This window comes from Diabrotica virgifera, chromosome 3 (genome assembly GCF_917563875.1).
Source record: "Diabrotica virgifera virgifera chromosome 3, PGI_DIABVI_V3a".
Taxonomy (NCBI): domain Eukaryota; kingdom Metazoa; phylum Arthropoda; class Insecta; order Coleoptera; family Chrysomelidae; genus Diabrotica; species Diabrotica virgifera.
Genome location: NC_065445.1, coordinates 15,657,136 through 15,676,177, shown reverse-complemented (window position 1 = coordinate 15,676,177; position 19,042 = coordinate 15,657,136). Strand labels below are relative to the sequence as shown.

At 31.6% G+C, this 19,042-nt stretch overlaps 3 protein-coding genes across 4 annotated transcripts in view; 1 reads left to right on the top strand and 2 right to left on the bottom strand.

Annotated features, from left to right (window-relative positions):
* LOC114327158 (zinc finger protein 26) overlaps positions 1 to 1,789 on the bottom strand; it is a 30,219-nt gene extending 28,430 nt beyond the window's left edge. Inside the window, exon 1 of one of the 2 annotated variants that reach the window (XM_028275679.2) lies at positions 1,125 to 1,789. In XM_028275679.2, coding sequence (XP_028131480.1) covers positions 1,125 to 1,458 — 334 coding nt within the window. In that variant the 5' untranslated portion in view covers positions 1,459 to 1,789. The remainder of the gene's footprint in view (positions 1 to 1,124) is intronic. The other variant, XM_028275680.2, reaches the window with a different exon arrangement.
* A 112-nt stretch (positions 1,790 to 1,901) lies between these two features.
* Positions 1,902 to 4,685, top strand: LOC114327156 (60S ribosomal protein L39). The gene is made up of 3 exons (XM_028275678.2): positions 1,902 to 2,236; positions 2,364 to 2,467; positions 4,576 to 4,685. Exons 1-3 carry the CDS (start codon positions 2,234 to 2,236, stop codon positions 4,622 to 4,624), a joined length of 156 nt encoding a protein of 51 aa, XP_028131479.1. The 5' UTR covers positions 1,902 to 2,233; the 3' UTR covers positions 4,625 to 4,685.
* A 1,143-nt stretch (positions 4,686 to 5,828) lies between these two features.
* Positions 5,829 to 18,855, bottom strand: LOC114327155 (phosphoserine phosphatase). Its single transcript, XM_028275676.2, has 5 exons — positions 18,528 to 18,855; positions 14,763 to 14,897; positions 9,921 to 10,066; positions 6,747 to 6,908; positions 5,829 to 5,995 (listed from the first exon to the last, which is right to left on the bottom strand). The coding sequence occupies exons 1-5, from the start codon at positions 18,659 to 18,661 to the stop codon at positions 5,901 to 5,903; spliced, it is 672 nt and encodes a 223-aa protein (XP_028131477.1). The 5' UTR covers positions 18,662 to 18,855; the 3' UTR covers positions 5,829 to 5,900.
* Positions 18,856 to 19,042: the final 187 nt, after the last annotated feature.

Below are 19,042 nucleotides of genomic sequence, written 5' to 3'. Positions count from 1 at the left end.
CCTAAAAATGATTTTATTAACGTTTCGACACCAAAGTCGGGTGTCGTTGTCAAAATACAAAATAATACTAAATAAACAAAAATGTTGTTGCTTAGTAAAAAATTCTTCTAATAATTTATTTAATCTGACTCATTTATATCGGCAATTCAGACACGTATTATACATTTTAAAGTAGACGACTTTAAAATGATATTGCCAATATTGATGAGTTGCGTTCCTGGGACGACTTTACTAAAAGATAGTTCATTCGATTACATGAAATCAATCCCAACTCGATCAATCCGACACCCGACTTGGGCGTCAAAACGTTACTAAAATCATTTTTAGGTAAAATTGTGGCTTATTTCCCATTTGAATATACTTGATTATAAAAATGCCACAAGAAAATAGCTTCAGAACAACATTTAATATTTTGTTCAAAAGCTGTTAGATGGCAGCACAAGTATTCATTGGATGGAATAGGATGTCCACAATCGGAGACATGGTGTTACAAAGGTAAAAACACATGAAGCTACATACAAAAACTTATAGAATAGGTTGTCCTCAATTGAAGACACAGTGAACAAAAAGGTTAACTACAGCAGAGTCCCTGTAATCTGAACTTTGGTAATCCAAAAATATGCTTAATCCGAAAGAGAATTTGGCAATAGATTTGGGAAAAATAAATAGGCAGTTACTCTAAGAACCACTACTTTATATAAATATCTAAGAGGAGCTAATCCCAAAGAATATGGATGAAAGCTATAAAAGCTTTGTATACCATAAATATAAAAAAAACCAAGGACTTACAATAAAACCAAAGTCACCCCCATTAGAAGCCAATTCTAATGAGGCAAATAATGGATTCACACAACCTCAGCTGCTGACTGTGAGCACAAAGCAGCTTAGTGGTTGTATCCAGCAGAAATAGGGATCGCTTAGTAAATCTCACAGTGACTGACTTCCATCTAGATGTCTGAATGCTACTGCTTATTCAGCTATCCAGCTGTTGAGGTTGTCTGAACCTATGTAATGACAACAAAGAAAAAATACTCTTATATGGGTTATTTCTGTATTAAAAAGTAATATATAATTACTTAAGTATACTTATAGTGATTATTTAAGTATAGTTCAAAGGAAATTACCTATACCTAAGTTGGAGGCAGCAACTAATGAAGGTAAAGGAGTATCCTGCAACTGTTGTTGTTTTTGTTGTTGGCTAAGTTGTACAGCTACTAAAGCAGCGGCTAAGTTTCTATCTTCCTCTGTAAGATCTTGTGAAAGTAAATCTTCAGAAGCATAACTAACTGGTATAAAGTCGTTTCCACCTAAATCTACCACTAATCCATGTTGTTGTTGTAAAAGTTCTTGACTTAAAAGTTGGGCATTCTCTGGGACTCTTTGAATCATATATTGGGGTGTTGTTCCATCTGCACTAATAACAATGTTCTCCAATGTTTCTCTAGACTTGCTTTCCATTCTTAAAATGTTATTAATTGTCCATAAACAAAATATTATTTTCTTTGAACTTAGATTTGTGTTTTTAAACGAGCCGCCACTGTAACTTATATTACGTTGACACGACGTTTCAAGGTCATAATTTTCCCAGAAAATGCGAAGTGTGTAACCCTTAATCAAAAAGTCCCTTACGTTCTAAAACGTAATTTATCAAAATTTCAAGAGAGCAGATACACAATAATACAATTTTTTAGATGAAAACTTTAAAGATTGCTTTTTAATCCAAATATTGAAATTAAAATTGACAACAACGCACTAACACTGTACACAGACGCCATTCTTATTCAGATAATGAGGTGCATGTTCCGTGTATAAAATGGGTTGCTGACTTTCAAAATGTCAATTTATGCAATAGATTGGATTAATTTTTTAAATATTTGCTTAATACTATTATTTACTATTATTCACTATTACTTTTTACATATTATCAATTATTTTAATTGTTGGTTTTCTATTTAATTAATATTTATTCTTAAATAAATTGAACAAAAAACCTTTTAATAATCAAAAAAAAAATTTAAGCTTTTAAACTAATTTGATTAGCAATTAATAAGATTACGTATATGTAATCTGCAGAAATTTGTAATAATATTCAATTTTAAAGAAAATAATTACGAAAAAATTAAGTACTTCAAACCGAATTCTGAACATACTGTCTATTTAGGTTTTTGACTTGTGCGTGCTGTAATTTTGACAGTTGAAGTTTCTCTTTTGGAAGTTCATTCAAGAAGCAGAGATGGTGGGTAAATTTTTATTGCAAAATCTGAAAATTGTTAAAACATCTTTAATGGTTTAAAATTTATTTTGCTTATTTAAGTATTTTGAAGGTTTATTCTTTCATTCTGACATAATATATTTTGTTTCAGTCTGCTCACAAAACTTTTATCATCAAGCGAAAGCTTGCCAAAAAACTTAAACAAAACAGACCTATTCCCCAATGGGTCCGTATGAGGACAGGAAACACAATCAGGTAAATAATACTACTATAGTATTTAATTAAATCAACTCTAATATATTAAAATTTTGAATAGTTGTGAGCTTTTGTTGTGACAGAAGTAGCACATACTTCGTTTTTATGGTCCAGAAATTTCTTGGGTTTCTTGAACTGCATAACATTGTAACATAGTTTATAGATTGCTTGAACAAGTCATTTGTATAATTTGTGACAAAAAGGCACCTCAAATTGCTAATTTATTGAGGCTACTATAAATTTTACGACATTGTCATAACTGTTGCAATGAGCATAAATTCTGTTGTGGCAGTGTTAATTGATGGCTTTGAGTAGAATAGTGCTTTAGGAAGCCAAACTATCATGGAAGTGTCCTAACAAAATAATTTGTAAGGGACACAAATGTAAACAAGTGAGTGGACATGTTAGTAGGCAACTTCGTGCTGTTGATTTTTTTTATTATACCCTGTTTTTAAACTAGGAGTAAACTCAAAAGACAGATTCACACCCAATAATATCACTAGAAAAATCCACTAATACCTCGACTTATGCTACCCCGACTAACGCGAACCTAGAGTTACGCGATTTTCAAATCTTGTCGATTTGTTATTTGATATGTGATTTTAAAGTCTTGTCGATTCATTATTTAAGCGCCACACAATCGTTTAGTTATTGACGAGATAGAATTACCACCCACACACTATAGCTCATGCAATGTATTATAGCCACTTTACACGATGCAAGTAATTGCAAAATTTATTGCAGCAAGAACTTCTGCAATAAGTTGCAACTAGCTTTCTGCAATAAAGTGATTACACGGTGCAAGTAATTGCATAAACTAACATGAAATGGACACAAACTTTGACATACCATAAATTTTAGGTTGTTGTTTTTATAAATTAAAAATGTAATTTTTTGAGTAGAGTTATCAGATATATTAGATTAAAAATGTTAGATTATAATTTGAAAAAATTATAATATGTATTATGTATAATAAAATCAATTAATACCTAATGCAAGTATACCTATAATACATTATTCATTTACAAAAGGAAACAAGTTGTTAAATACAAAAGAAATAAAAATAGAATATAGTTTCTTTAATCCCTATGTTGCATAATTAAAGTTATCCACCAGAATAATGTTATCTGTGAAGTGTGAAATTGGTAAAAAGTTCCTCTAGTGTTGTCAAAAATTGTTTAGTTTGAAATTTAGGATGACAGAATGTCAAAACAAACAGTGTAGCCTTAAAAGTTACTAAAAATATAACCAAATTGCATGAAAAATAGGACATGTTCTATTTAGCTGCAACTTCTTGCAGCAAGAAGTTGCAGCTTTTCTGTGCAATTCGCGTATGACACGATGCAATTTCTATTGCTGCAAGAAATTGCGCAATTAGTTGCATCGTGTAAAGTGGCTATTAGACATGTTTGGACATTTCACACGGAATCAGCGATTTTATTTTGTATTAGGTATTTCTTATTCTTATCTACAGTTTTGTCTAATGGAGTGGGTGTTTGTTACTTTTATAAAGGGATTTTTTGTTTTATATCTAAAGCCTGCACTTCACTCTTGTCGAAGTCGATCGGGGTTCAACAAGTAAGAAAGTGTAGACGGCCACCTTGTGTAACTTTGCCTAACTTCGTTCTACTTCTGAAATCTGTCGGTCTGGTCAAAGGGATCTTTGTCGGTATCGCACTTTGAACGAGTGTGTAGAGAGGGTACTTCGGACTTCAGTCAACTTTGGCAAAGTAACTTCGTCGAGAGTGTGGAGTCCGTTTAAGAAAACTTGAAATAGTAATATGTACATACACATACGAAATTATACACTGATATGCGATTATTGCTTGGTCCCACCTATCGCGTAAGTTCGGGGTGTTACTGTACATCTTTTTTGGTTGATCATGTCGGCCTTTGATGGAAATCCATAAAATATTATACTCAGCTTCCATAAAGCTTCTCAGCACACTGGTGTAGTAGTGGGACTGCCTTTTATTTCATGCACAAGGCATTTTAAATTAAATGAATTATCCTTATCTTTAGAGAGAGAGAAATATACTTTATTGATACTATGTACCAAAAGACTGTTGATCAAAGCCTTTCAATACTTATCTTATTTTTTGTTACAGATACAATGCCAAGAGGCGTCACTGGCGTAGAACCAAGCTAAAGTTGTAAATTGTTTTTATAGTCAATTGACCTTTATTTACTTTAGTTAATAAACATTACTCCATAAAAATCTTGTTTTTATGCCATCCAATATCAATGTGCATAATAAGCAGTGTTTGAGAACAAATATTTAATTGCTAATCAACAATTATTAAGCTCCTAAATATTCCTAAAGAGGTCATTTTTTCCACTACAATAGCAAATAGACAAAAGTCACAATTAAATGTGTACACTTACGATCACTGAATAGTTTACACCTTAATTTTTATATTGTAATACTCTACAATTGCAGTGTCGTACGGATTTGATAAATGTCAAAGTCAAAAAATTCGCTAGTGTTGAAAAATAAAATATAACGATATCAAACTCCTCCAAAATGGTTAGAATGCATTTGAGTGATATGCAAAAAGCAAGAGCAATTGCCAAACTCTAAGAATGTTGTTCACTAAGGAAAGTTTCTGCAGATTTGTACGTGAGCCATATGTGCATATGGAAAATCAAAGAACAATGGAATAATTATCACTCTATAGCAAGGTTGGGAGGTTCAAGAGGGCAGAAGATCTCCACAGATCAACAGGATGAGTTGATAGTAGATTATTTGAGAGAATCTCCTTTTGCCCGAGCTCAAAAAGCTAATGAAGAGACAGCATTTACAGGCAGTATTTGCACGTAGAAGAATTACACAAATTATTGTTTATCATTATTTAAAATAAAATGGATATTTTAAAACCATACTTCCCTATTAAGACCATAATCCATTTTATTCAAAAAAACTTCTTTCTATACTATCCATTTTGGTAAATGTAAAATATATTAATTCATATTTTGATTTTTTAATTTTAATCAACCTATTGTAGATACACCACTGTTAACGTCACTTTGATGTAAAAGGTGGGTTTAAACGAGGTAGGAATTTAAAAAAGTGGCCCCTAGATATGTAAGCCTGTAAACTATTCAATGATCGTAACTACCTCTATCTTTTATTTGGAATCTTAAAAAACTAATACATAATCAGAAATAACCTACCATGCAAATTTGACTTCGCATTTGCTCATTTTCAGCAAACTCAAAAGTAAAACCACAAACCGAGAGATACCCCCTTAAAAATCAAATTACTTGTCCATTCTCTGCTACATGCAGCTTTAGCTAGCTTGAAGCATCCTACATATAGGTCATTACGCTAGGCATATCTGGGTTAAGAAGAAAAGACTGGTTTATATAAAAAACAATTTTTATTTGTCAATAAAAACACTATGTATTAAAATAAAACTACAGATGTATAATATCATTGATTTAGTACCTCGATTATTTCATTAAAATCAGTAATGAACCATTTAGCTTTTGATTTTACTGCTTGTCGAATAACGTTACCTCCATATCCTACAATACATCACATATTAATGACAAAACAAGAATATTTACGAAAAACATTGATTTAAAACAAGTATCATGATATGCAGCTATGGATAAGTTGTAATCCAAGCAGAGGAAACAATAGGACAAAGGCAAAATAGAGTCAAAAGAGTGTATTGATGAAGAATGCAAACCCAAAAACATAGAAAAGAAACAAACAGATGACAATATTAAAAATATCGGAAGCAAATAACAATGACAACAAAAAACTATGAATATGTTAAAAACAATGTAATAATAAAACATCAGTAAGAAGACTTAAAATCCATAAAGAAAACTGGGGAAAGCTTAGGTATTTTATGCAACTTCTACAAAATCAAACAATACTGTAATATTGAGGAAGTAGAGATAAGGTATGATATAGACGAAGAAGAAAACACTCCCAGTGAAAAGGTTGAAATCAGGAACAGCAGTAGGATGGGATGAAATTAACAATGGAGTAGAAAAACTGATGAATCGGATATATAAACTAATAAAAAAAAGTAAAATAAATACTCATATGGAACTCAGAAAATAAGCCAATGAAGTGGAGAAAGGAACATCTAATATTGATATACAAAAAAGGAGACCCAACGGATAACTATAGAGGAGTCAGGCATATGTATTTTACAGAAAGTAAATTTTCTTTGTGATGTTATCAAAGAGCTACATTTAAAATTTGTCCCAATAGCAAAAACCAAACTGACTAATTAAATATATAAATAGTAAATTAATTTACCTATAAAAGCATCTGCTGGTGGAGCTGCTTCAAGATCAGTGGCGCCATCCCCAACCAATACGACATTTTTGAAGTTATAAACAGATTTTATATGATTTATGACCACAGCTTTACCACCACTTCTGGACGTTGGCTCATTTTCGTCAAATCCGGCAAACTCACCTGTAAAAATGAAAAAGTCATTAGGACTATAATTACTTCCACGAAATCGTCGATGCAGTGAACAAAAAAAACCTTTTTTTTCTTATATTTATAATTTCAATATAAATTCTATGAAACAGGCATGAATCTCTTGATTGACATCAAGCAAAGTTACATAATGTTGAATTGGTGACTGAATGGGATTGAAAACATCGTCAGACATATAAAAGCTAACCGGATAAGATGGGCAGGTCATGCAGTAAGATCAGAGGAAGACAAAGTGTTAAATTTTTGTAAATAGTTGAGTGTTGATTGTGAAACTGCTTGCAAGTCTTGTTGATGAAGCATATCCATATAATTTTTTAACATGGTTTTCTTGTACTTTAACCAATTTGAAATATTTCTCTTCCAAGATTGTTCATAGTCTAATATTTGAAAATATTGCTTTTAGTACGTTCTTTAACCTTTTCACTGCGGGAACCGGACATATACGTAAAATAATTTCGTGCCCGTACAACGGGAACCGGATAAATACGCGTAACCTTTTTCGGCATTCGCTGCGACAACCGTATGAATCAGATATTGTTTGCGTATTGTATGTTGCCTATAGAAGAGAGTTAGGCATATTATATCAAAATTTACAATACATTTAAAATTTTTATACTTTACTGCGGGAGCCGTACAAATCCGCACCTTTTTATACAGGCACGCACTCTGGAGAATTTACTTGTAAAATCTTAGGATTTCCCTTCGCCGTATTTATATAGGATAGTGTTTATCAGCTTATTTCATTTTAGTTTAAGAATTCAATTGTGTGATTTACAGCTGCTAATAACCCGATTATTGACTTTAAAAAAAGTACAAGAGCGTTATGACCGGTAATTTGATAAATAATCTAATAAAATCTAATAAAAAAATAATAGTAAATAATCTGAGATTTTTGGGTTGCATTTTCAAGAATTTGTGTTTGTAGCATTTAGAATCCAAATGATTGCAAATGAGGGCCGAAAATTGCAAAACATGTATCCGGTTTTGCCACTCCTAATAAAAGTCGGAAAAATCTTTAAAAACAAAATTACAAACAGTTGAACAAGGTCTGTTACGTCGGCAAATTATTAATTTTCAAGAATCTAACAGCAACAAATGACAACAACAACAACAGTTACTTCTACAAAATTGCAATTACAGTCCTGAATTCACTGTATTGATACACTGCGCGAACCGTATTTATTCGCCATAGTACTACATCGACTGACTGCGGCAACCGGATTGATCAGCACAGGCATGAAACAGCCGTACCAGAGACCATACTACTCTTATAACTAGCCGCAGTGAAAAGGTTAAAGATATTCTATAAATATTGCAAAACCTTTAAATTTTAAAGAACCGCTTGGATTTACATGAAATTTGGCATACACATAGCTAACAAGTCAAAGAAAAAAAGTGATATTGTGCCGATGTGTGCTTTCGCCCTAGGGGTGAGTTTCACCCCCTTTTGGGGGTGCAAAATATATGTTCGAAGTAAGTCCGGAAATTGATAAAATGACTAATTCTAAGCAACTTTTGTTCTATAAAGTTTTTCACCAAGAACAAAAAAATACAAAATATTCAGAAAAGTAAAGCCGACTTTTTTTATTGTTTAAGATTTTTGGTACTAACACATGTTAAGTTATTTTGAAAAAAGCATTTTTTTCAAAATGACAATTTTTAAAAATTAAAACTTTACTTTAAAACCAAATTTTTTCAAAAATTAGCACTTTGAATCGATGAAACTTACAGATCATATAAACACAACATAAGTGAAGTAACTTGTGAAGCGGTAACGATTAATTTCATTTAAGTTGCTAGTTGCTAATTGGGGGGGGGGGGTGATCTTCCTGATTTTTTTTGCCAAAACAAAAGGGACCAATTTTATTTTGAGCGTACTTGATTACATTTAGTGCTAGAAAATTTTTTTGTAGAAACAGAAATAAAGCTTTTTTTAAACACTTTAAAAAAGTTGTAATGTGTTTTCCCCAAGAATGCTTCATTATTTGGATATTTCACATTGAATTATTCTATTCGGAATTTTTCGAATATGAACCTATTTTTCATTAGCTAGAACTCTGCTTTTGCTAGGTATAAAGACCTAATATATACACCGTTTTTTTTTTCACTTTTTTTATAGGCTATAGTTTTGCTAAGAATATTTTTTTCGACAAAATGCTTAAGTTTTGAGTTATTTGCGAAAAAATCGTCTAAAAACGTAGTTATTTTGATGAAAAATGAACACATTCTCTTGCAAATAACTCGAAAAGTATCGATTTGGTGGAAAAACTCTATAGAACAAAAGTTACTTAAAATTAATCAGTTTATCCATTTCGGGATTTATCTTGGACATATATTTTTTCACCCCCGAGATGGGGTGAAAGTCACCCCCCAGGGCAAAAGCACACATCAGCACCATATCACTTTTTTTCTTTGACATGTTAGCTATGCGTATGCCAAATTTCATGCCAATCCAAGCGGTTCTTTAAAATTTACAGCAAAAACCGTGAAAGAATGTACTATTTATCTCTGAGACCCAGTTGTACTTGTTCTTATTTACTGAATTATCTACTGTCCTAAGCTAAGTTGACGCAGAAAAAAGAAAGTCTTAAACCAGAGGTTCTTAATCTGTGGTACATGTACCACTGGTGGTACATATTATTTGGGCTGGTACACAAAATACAAAAACACAGCCAAAATCCAGCATATTTGTAGTTAGTTAAATTACCTAGCTCGACAGGTATTTCAGTTAGGTGGTACCAAAAATAATTACAACAATTTTGTGGTACATGATTCAAAAACATTGAAAACCACTGCGTTAAAGTACACATTTCCGATAGCTTGATGAGCCAATTTAAAGTAGGCTTGAAAATAGACTATGCATTCTACTGTATAGGCACATGTACTGCTTGATTCAGTTGATATAAAATACTCTAAACAATATTCACAGATTTCAGGACTATGATTAAAATCATTTTATGAATATTAATGAGACGAAATATTTACCTGTAAAATAGAATTTCAGTCTATTTGCAAAAACATGATCAAGGGGAATTTGCAGCTGACCGGCAACAGGTGTTATTATACATTTGAAACCACCAGAAATTAAAAATACAGGAATATGTCTTTTGTGCAGAAGATCCACTAATTTCCTAAAAACAAATGATCTTATATCTACTAGTTTTATGTAAATATTTAGAATCCTTGAGGTATAAAGAGTGGATAAAAACATAACTACCAAAAAACTAGGTAACTTTCAGACAATGCTCAATTTTAAGCTTATAAATTTCGTAGCACTGTTTCCTCTTTATTCTAGTGCCGACTCTACTAATGAAAGTTGACTACAGCCATTCCAAATTCGCCGCTATCTTCTGCTTTTCTTAAGACCCATTTTCCCTTCATAGTCAGCTGCAGCAAATTGTACTTATTATGTCTACGTATGTGCCACAAATATGCTGTCTGTTCCCATTCTGTGCAACACCATATTGTTAGTAATATCTTCAGTCCACATTATTTTCAAATGTTGTTTTGAAGCTATTTCCTAGTGGCATTTTTATAATCACCTATTTTTAATGGGAAATAAGCCACTATAGGTCTGTTCGTAGAACGATCAGCAACCGTTTCCAACTATCAGACGCATGCGTGTTCGTAGTCTACAATCTCTAACTGGTAACTGCGCAGCGCTAACTGGTAACTGCGCATGCGTCTGATGGTTGGCAACGGTTGCTGATCGTTTGGATCGTACTACGAACAAACCTAATTTTACCAAAAAAATGATTTTATTAACGTTTCGAAGCCCAAATTGGGTTTCGTTGTCAAAATACAAAATACTACTAAAATAAACAAAAATGTTGCTAAGTAAAAAAATTCTTCTAATAATTTATTTAATCTGACTCATTTATATTGGCAATTCAGACGTATATTATACATTTTAAAGTAGAAGACTTTAAAATGATATTGCCAATATTTATGAGTTGCGTTCCTGGGACGACTTTACTAAAATATAGTTCATTCGATTACATGAAATCAATCCCAACTCAAGAATATCCGTCACAAAAAAATCATAGCATGTGATCTGTCTTTAAAAAGACAACCAAATGCAACGATGACAGTAAAATTCTCGCGTTAGAGATTCCATGGTAAATCACGAGGGAAAACCAGAAAAAACCTTGTGATACTATCCAGACATCGTAAATATTTGGTCTTACATTTAATTTACTTTCAAAAAACTAATACCAAATTCTGACTTTAATATGTTTAAATTATAAATAATATTAATAATACATAAATATATAGGGTGAGGCATATAACTGGCCTATTAGAAATATCTCGAGAACTAAAGGCAACAGAATCATGAAAATTGGAATGTAGGGGTTTTGAGGGATGATCTATTAAATGAAAATATTTTCATCTCTTTGCAACTTCCGGTTTATAACTTGGTTTTTTTAAATGGGACACCCTGTATATTTTTACATTTTTGGATTCTCCTCAATATCTTCTTTCTTAAAATATGAGATTTTGTAATATTATACAGGGTATTTTAAAAGATATTTTCGTTTTTTTATTAATTTCGTAGCAACAGTCACACCCTGTAGAATTGTAATAGTTTGACATTGAAAACTCTGCTTACGTTCAAGTGATTTTTAATATATTCTATTATCGTTAATGGTAGGGGAGCCCAAGCGGGGATTTTTGCAGTTACTCGAGCGCGTCAGATTAGCATATGGGGAGAAACCTGGTAACCTGCAGATATACCTCTACCATATATTGGCTCTTAACACAGGGGAGTTCGTTAAGGGGGCCCGAAAAAAAATTTTATCCTTAAAAAAACTCGAAATTGTCAGATTAAGATAAGGTAAGTTAAGTACCTGTAAAAGAGTGTATATTTCAAAAATCTGACGATTTGAGCCGGGCGTAAGGAAATGGGTGAGTCCCAAAGTTTCACAAGAAAAAAGGGAATATTTCGCGAAATGAATGACAGATCGAAAAACTAAAAAATACGTGCCAAATATTTTTTTAAAATCTATCGAATGATACCAAACACGACTTCCCACGGAGAGGGGTGGGGGGTAAATTTAATATTTTAAATACTAATCCCGCGATATTTCGCAAAATGAACATCAGATCGAAAAACTGTAAGATACACTTATTCAATATTTTTTAAAAATCTATCGAATGGCACCAAACACGTCTCCCCGTGGATGTGGGGTGGGGGGTTACTTTAAAATCTTAAATAGGAGCCCTAATTTTTTATTGCAAATTTGGATTCCTTACGTAAAAATAAGTAACTTTTATTCGAAACATTTTTTCGAATTATGGATAGATGGCGTTATAATCGGAAAAAACGATTATTGAAAATGGAAAATTAAATTAAAAAATGACAAGCGCCCACTAAAATGGAAAACTTTACTTAACTTTTTTTGGTTTTAGGACCTACTATTCACAACCCAATAGGTCCCCAAAGCGCTCGAGTGACTGCACATTTAGCATACTTTGCTCCCCTACCATAAGAATCATTAGTATAGCTAATTTTGAAATATTAGTATACAGGGTTGGTCGAAATTCGGAATAAATATTTTCTGAGTTTTCTTAAATAGAACACCCCATTGTATTGAAATGATATTTCATAGTACTTTTTTATTTTATAAGTATTCCCTATACCTAACTGCTTTAATTTGTGAGTTATTGGCGATTCAAGCTAAACATTAATTGCAACAAAAAATAAGTAAAATTTTATTAGGTTGGCCATGAAAATATTCAATCACAAACAATTTTTCAGAAATAAATGCATATTAATCCAGACCGATCCATAAAATTACCAATAATGGTTTAGCTATCAAAATAGCTACGTAGTTCAGATTGTTGGTGCGACTAACAATTAAGCACAATTTAAAGCAGTTAGGTATAGGGAATGCTTAAGAAATAGAAAAGTACCATAAAATATCATTTCATTACAATACTAAAATACAGGGTGTTCCATTTAAGAAAACTCAGAAAATACTCATTCCGAGTTTCGACTAACCCTGTATACTAAAATTAAAAATTTAGCTATACTAATGATTCTTAACAATAGTAGACTATATTAAAATCATTTGAACGTAAGTAGAGTTTTAGTTGTCAAACTACTACAATTCTACAGGGTGTGAATATTGCTACAAAATTAATAAACAAACGTAAGTATCTTTTAAAATACCCTGTATAACATTACAAATCCTCATATTTTAAGAATGAAGACATCTAAGAGAATCCAAAAATGTAAAAATATACAGGGTGTCCCATTTAAAAAACAAAGTTATAAGCAACTTCCGGTATAACCGGAAGTTGCAAAGAGATGAAAATATTTTCATTTAATAGATCATCCTTCAAAACCCCTGTATTCCAAATTTTATGATTCTGCTGCTTTTAGTTCTCGAGATATTTCTAATAGGCCAGTTATCTGCCTCACCCTGTACAATAAGTAATACTAAAATATAAAATTTGTACTAACCCGATATGTTATTGACTTACTAATCGTGGTATTTTCTTTCTATTGACTTCCTCTTTCAGTATGGGTATCCACACCCTACTGCATTCTACCGAGGAATTTGCGACACAATTGGTTTCATTTAGCATAATTAGAGCTGCTTCTTTGATTTTTCTCTTTTTACTATCTGATTCTTTCAGGACTATACTTGAATCTCTCCACTGAACTCTATGTTCATTATCCCATGCGTGTTGACATATTTGAGACCTATCAAATTCTCTATTTTTAATATAAGACTGATTCACTTATTCTAACTTTTAATGGTCTTGATGTTTCACCTAAATAAAATTGTTCGCATTCACAAGGTATTTTATAAATGCAATTCTTTGTTCTTTCTTGTTCATTGTTAGGTTTAGTTTTAGATAGAATAGATCTCAATGTGTTTGTTGTTTTGAATGTTGTTGAAATGTTGAATTTATTTCCTATTGTTTTAAGTTTCTCGGATAGTCCTTTTATATATGGTATTGATATTTTCCTCGTATTATTTCTTGTGAATGTTGTAGGATCCCGTTCTAAGTTGTTCTGTTCCATTCGATCCAATCTTGACAATTCCTTATTTATAAACGATAAAGGATAATCATTTTTTAATAAAACAGATGTTAACAATTGTTTTTCTTCTAAAATGAATTTTCGTTTTGGCTCTATCATATAAGGATTTAATGATTCCCTTTTTAACGTTTATGTTGTGATTTGATTTGAAATTGAGATATCTGTTGGTGTGTGTTGGTTTTTAAAACGTTAATAAAATCATTTTTTTGGTAAAATTGGGGCTTATTTCCCATTAAAAGTAGTTGATTATTTTCAAAATTCTCCTAAAAAGCCACATCTCAAAAGCTTCTAGATTTCTCAGTAAGTCAACGTTAACAGTTCAAATTTTGGCATCATAAAGACGAATAGAGTGGACATTGTACCATCTGATATTGGATTTGCAGATTGAGTATTTGGTTATTAAGAAATTTCCTCATCTTCAAAAAGTCTGCTCTTGATTACTCTATTCTTGATCAAATTTCTGATTTTAGATTTAGATCTTCATAATCCAGACTCCCAAGTATTTCACTTTGTCCACTTGTTCAATTTCTTCATTTTTTATCTGGATCCTTGTTATGACTTTGTCCCTCTTATTGATAACCATGGTATTTCTTTTTTTTTTATGTCAATTGTTAAACCAAACTATTCCTCACTATCACAAATTGTGGTTAGTAGTGTCTGCAGGTCATTCTCACCTTCAGTGATAATGACTGTATCATCAGTACAGCACTGCTATTCTTTTGAATTCACACTCCACTAGACTAGATAGTTTTTATTAAAAAATATTTCCACTATACCTGATTCCAGGAGACAATCTTGGAGGTTTCAAATTTAGAAAATCTCTAACCTGATATATACTTGGTTTTATTATATCTAAACGTAACTTTAAGGATTCTTGAAATGTCATTGCACCACCCATAGCTTTGGCAGTCCTAAAAAATTTAAAACATTTTAGATCTAAAAATAATTACTCTAATGTCTTTCCCACCTTGACTTTACAGTACACGAACATATGGCAATACAATCCTTATGGGAATTTTTAGTGCGGCGATGCCGATTTTCTTCAAAAGAATTTTCAATCTGACATTACCAAGTTCCTAAAAATGTAGGTCCCTAAAAATGTTAAATTAAAACTAACCCCTTACAGTCAAGTAAAACAATATTTTTCATTGTTTTTTCGTGAGTGATAGTCATTTTCGAAAAGTAATCAGCAATTTTATAATCGTTATGCGTAATAACTTTTTTTTGTTAAGAATGTTAGAATATTCAACATTAAAAGTGAATGTTGTTCTATGGTTGTTAATTTATGTATTGACAGTATAGACAGTTCTGAAGTAATGTCAAGAAAAATATAAAATAGATTGTCAGTCAAGTTTAAGTAGTTTTATATTGTCCTACCAGGTCCTACAGTTGAGAATAAATAAAGTATAATTGTTGATGGTCAGTTCACTTAAATTAAATTATAACAAAGAATATTAAATAAGCTTAAAATTATTACTGATAACATTGTATTGAGTAACTCATTGCTTATTTGGAAAATTTGGATCCTAATTGCAGTTTATTGTTATTCTTAATGACTGATTTCCAAGATGAAATTAATGTCATACCCTACGACAGTGGCAGTGAAAGTGAGAAAGACGGGATTATAGAAAGAAGCTAAAATATATAGTTTAAATGTATTTTAATTATTTCTGTAGGTACCTACGTATTTATTAAGGTTTAACATATTTATGCACTTAAATACATTATTATATTAAATGTTCTATACAAAATTATTTTTATTTTGTTCACATACAGGTATTTTTCGAAAAAAGAATGTTTTAAAGCCCCTGACAGCCACAAAATGTCAATAATATTAATTCCCAAGTTATCCTATTGGGACCGTGCAAGTTCGGCAAAGCGACCCCTATTTCTTCGCTCTGCAACTGTATTCGCACTTTTAATTATATTGTCCAATTATATTAGTCCTGGTTACTGGAAAATTGTCAAGGCCATAGCCCAAAAAAATAATAAGAAGAAAAAATAAGATTCAGGTTATGCTATCAAAACGTAAACAATTGTATGTAGTAAATAAAATTAGTTATTAAAATGCAGTACTGCAAGCAAAATGCAATTAATTAAATTGACCTTTATATAATAATTGCATATCATATCAATATTGTGGAGCAATATATAATTTTTCTGCTTCAATGACAGAAGGTATGATATATATGTCAATTTGACAATTTCAATTGACAATATGAATTATTTAAGATAGTTGCAATATTTCTCCGTGACTCGCGCACAGTCGTTTCTCGTTTCCCTTCCAAGTACTTGCACACCACGAATAGAAAAAAGTATGTTTGCTTAAAACCTGTTTCTGATAAAATTTGGCATCACTGTTGGTCATAAGAACATGTACTATTCTTTTTCTCATGATCATCTTTCAGTGCGTCACAGTTTTTCGATTTCTCTCTAACGCATTAAATTGTATGTGACAGAAAAAAAGGCACGTCTGGGAATACTTCGGTAATTATTCTAGTTCGGTGATTATTCTAGTTGTCGATAGATGGCGCCATAATCGAAAAAGAATTATTTATTAAATAAAATAATAATATTATCAATATAATCTGTACAATTTATAAGACTATACAAATGAAAGAAAATACCATTTTATAAATGCAATAGACACAATTGATTTGGTTTTATTCCAAATTGAAAATAAAATTTGACAACTGTCAGATTTAACTAAAATGTCACGTTAGAATAAATGTCATAAATGTGTATTATCACGGACTTACCTTTTTTTCTATAATTTGTGACGCACTGAAAAATGTTCATGAAAAGGAGAATACTATAAAGTCAAGGTGGACGCACAATAGATAAATTGATAAAAGAAATTATTTCTCTTGAAAACGAGGATGGAATAATCATCACCACAAAAGGAAATATTTATATCCTTTCCACTAAACAAGGAAATGACATGCAAGAGAGATCATGTAATCGTCAAACTAAAGTGAAACCAAAATTGGTACTAGAATATAATAAAGTCAAGGCAGCAGTTGATTCATCAGGCTAACCAGGGGCATACTCTAATCCTCTAAGAAAAAGTATGAAGTGGTTTAGGAAAGTGGCTTTCGAACTTTTCATAACAACATTTATGGTAAATTCTTATATTTTATACAAGCTTGTAACTGGAGAAAATATATCAGCGACAGATTTTAAAAAGCAGATAATGAAGTATTTATTGACAAATAATCATCATCAAGGCTTTTCATTCCAGATGGAATGTGTGCCGCTCTTACTTCGAGTTCTCTAATTCGCTTATTGTGGTGAATCACTCTACTTTCCACTTGGGTGTTGTCAAAGTTTGTTATATGACTTGGCTTTCATCACAATTTTTTGAAGTTATACTTCTTTAGGCGCGATTGAGAGTAAAATTTTTCATAAATCTGCGCGCATGCGCACACAGACAGTATGACGTTTAGTTGCTAATCTTTCAAATTATGTATCAGCGCAAATAAGCCATTAAAATAATACATTAGTGTTTTTTAGTAAATGTATTATTTATTATAATTTTGTGTCTTTGGATTTGTCTTCCTTGGGCGTAAAATAATAAAACATCTATTTTTATATTTCACTTGTCACCGTGATGTGTAATTATGTATATCTGAAACGTCAGTAACATGCTCCTTGATGGCCTGGTTGGCAGAGCATTGGACCAGAGATCCAGAAATCGCGAGATTGCGGGTTCAAATCCCGGACGATTCATACTTTTTCTTTTTTTTTTAATATTTGGCATTGTTAAGTTTTGGTTAATTTTTGGTAATTATTGTTAATTTTTTATATTGTAACTGTTAAGTATATTTATTTCGTTGAAATTATATAATAGAAGTATAACTTCTTACGTGCGTACAAAGTACACACACATTCTTTTTTCCACTCATTTCGATAATATGTGCATAGTTTCCTTCAGTTTCTCACTTTCAAAATTTTGATATCTCTCATGACCTGGTCCTCCCATCTCTCTCTGTGTTTTCCCCTTGGCCTTTCAGTTTCTGGTTTTCATCTGGTGATCTTCTTAATCAGTAGGTTGTTTTTCTTTCTCTTTATATGTCCCAGCCATCTCCCAGCTTTAATAAATCTAACTATATCTTCTTCCTTCATTATGTCTCCTAGTTTATGGTTCATTCTTCTTCTCATTTCTCTGTTGTCCATTCTTATCTGGCCCATAATCTGTCTCTAGATTTTCCTTTCAAATATTCTCAGCTGCATATGTAACTACTGGTCTGATTACAGCTCCGATTGTACGTAACTACTGGTCTGAAGACCTCGTAAAAGATGGATAGATGACATAGAGGGGGATCTTAAAACCATGAACATCAGGCTGTGGCGAAGGAAAGTATCCGATAGGGCAGAATGGAAGAAAATTGTGATGTACATCTCTAGAGGTCCATCAGCTATTAAAAAATGTGATGAACCCATGGTATCAACATAGGCTGGTAAGACAAACTATATGTTGGTCCCATATGGGATCAATGTGGCAGTGAACGTGTTAAATTTGAAACAAATAAACTACTTACAAGTTGGATACCTCTTCACCCTTATTGCAAAATTTTGCTAACTCGTCTATTCCTTCTTCTTGGATAACTGTAGAATCTACGTCAAAACAAAATGCATCTGCATTCCTTACAAGGTTTTGAATTTCCACTGCCATATTTTTGGAAAATTTGTATATTTTGCACCGCAATGAAGGAGTTTGAGTGAACTTGTAAAATTATTTACATAATATTCCTTCTGTTATATCACTACCAAATATGTTTATCTTGGAATATGTTTAACCTTTGGTCTGAACCATTTCTCAATTTTCGTATTTATGATAATTACAATTTTATTATTGTTAAACATTTTTCCACCCTATTTACTTAAAAATCAAGGTCACTACTGTCAAAAAAACCCAGATTAATGAACCGATTAAAAGGATAAATAATTTGAATATTTACAATTTGTATTGAAATATTCTTCAAAAAATACATATTTTTAATTTTTTATCTTGTTTTATACAATTTGGAACATGGTATCCTGAAATTATCGATAA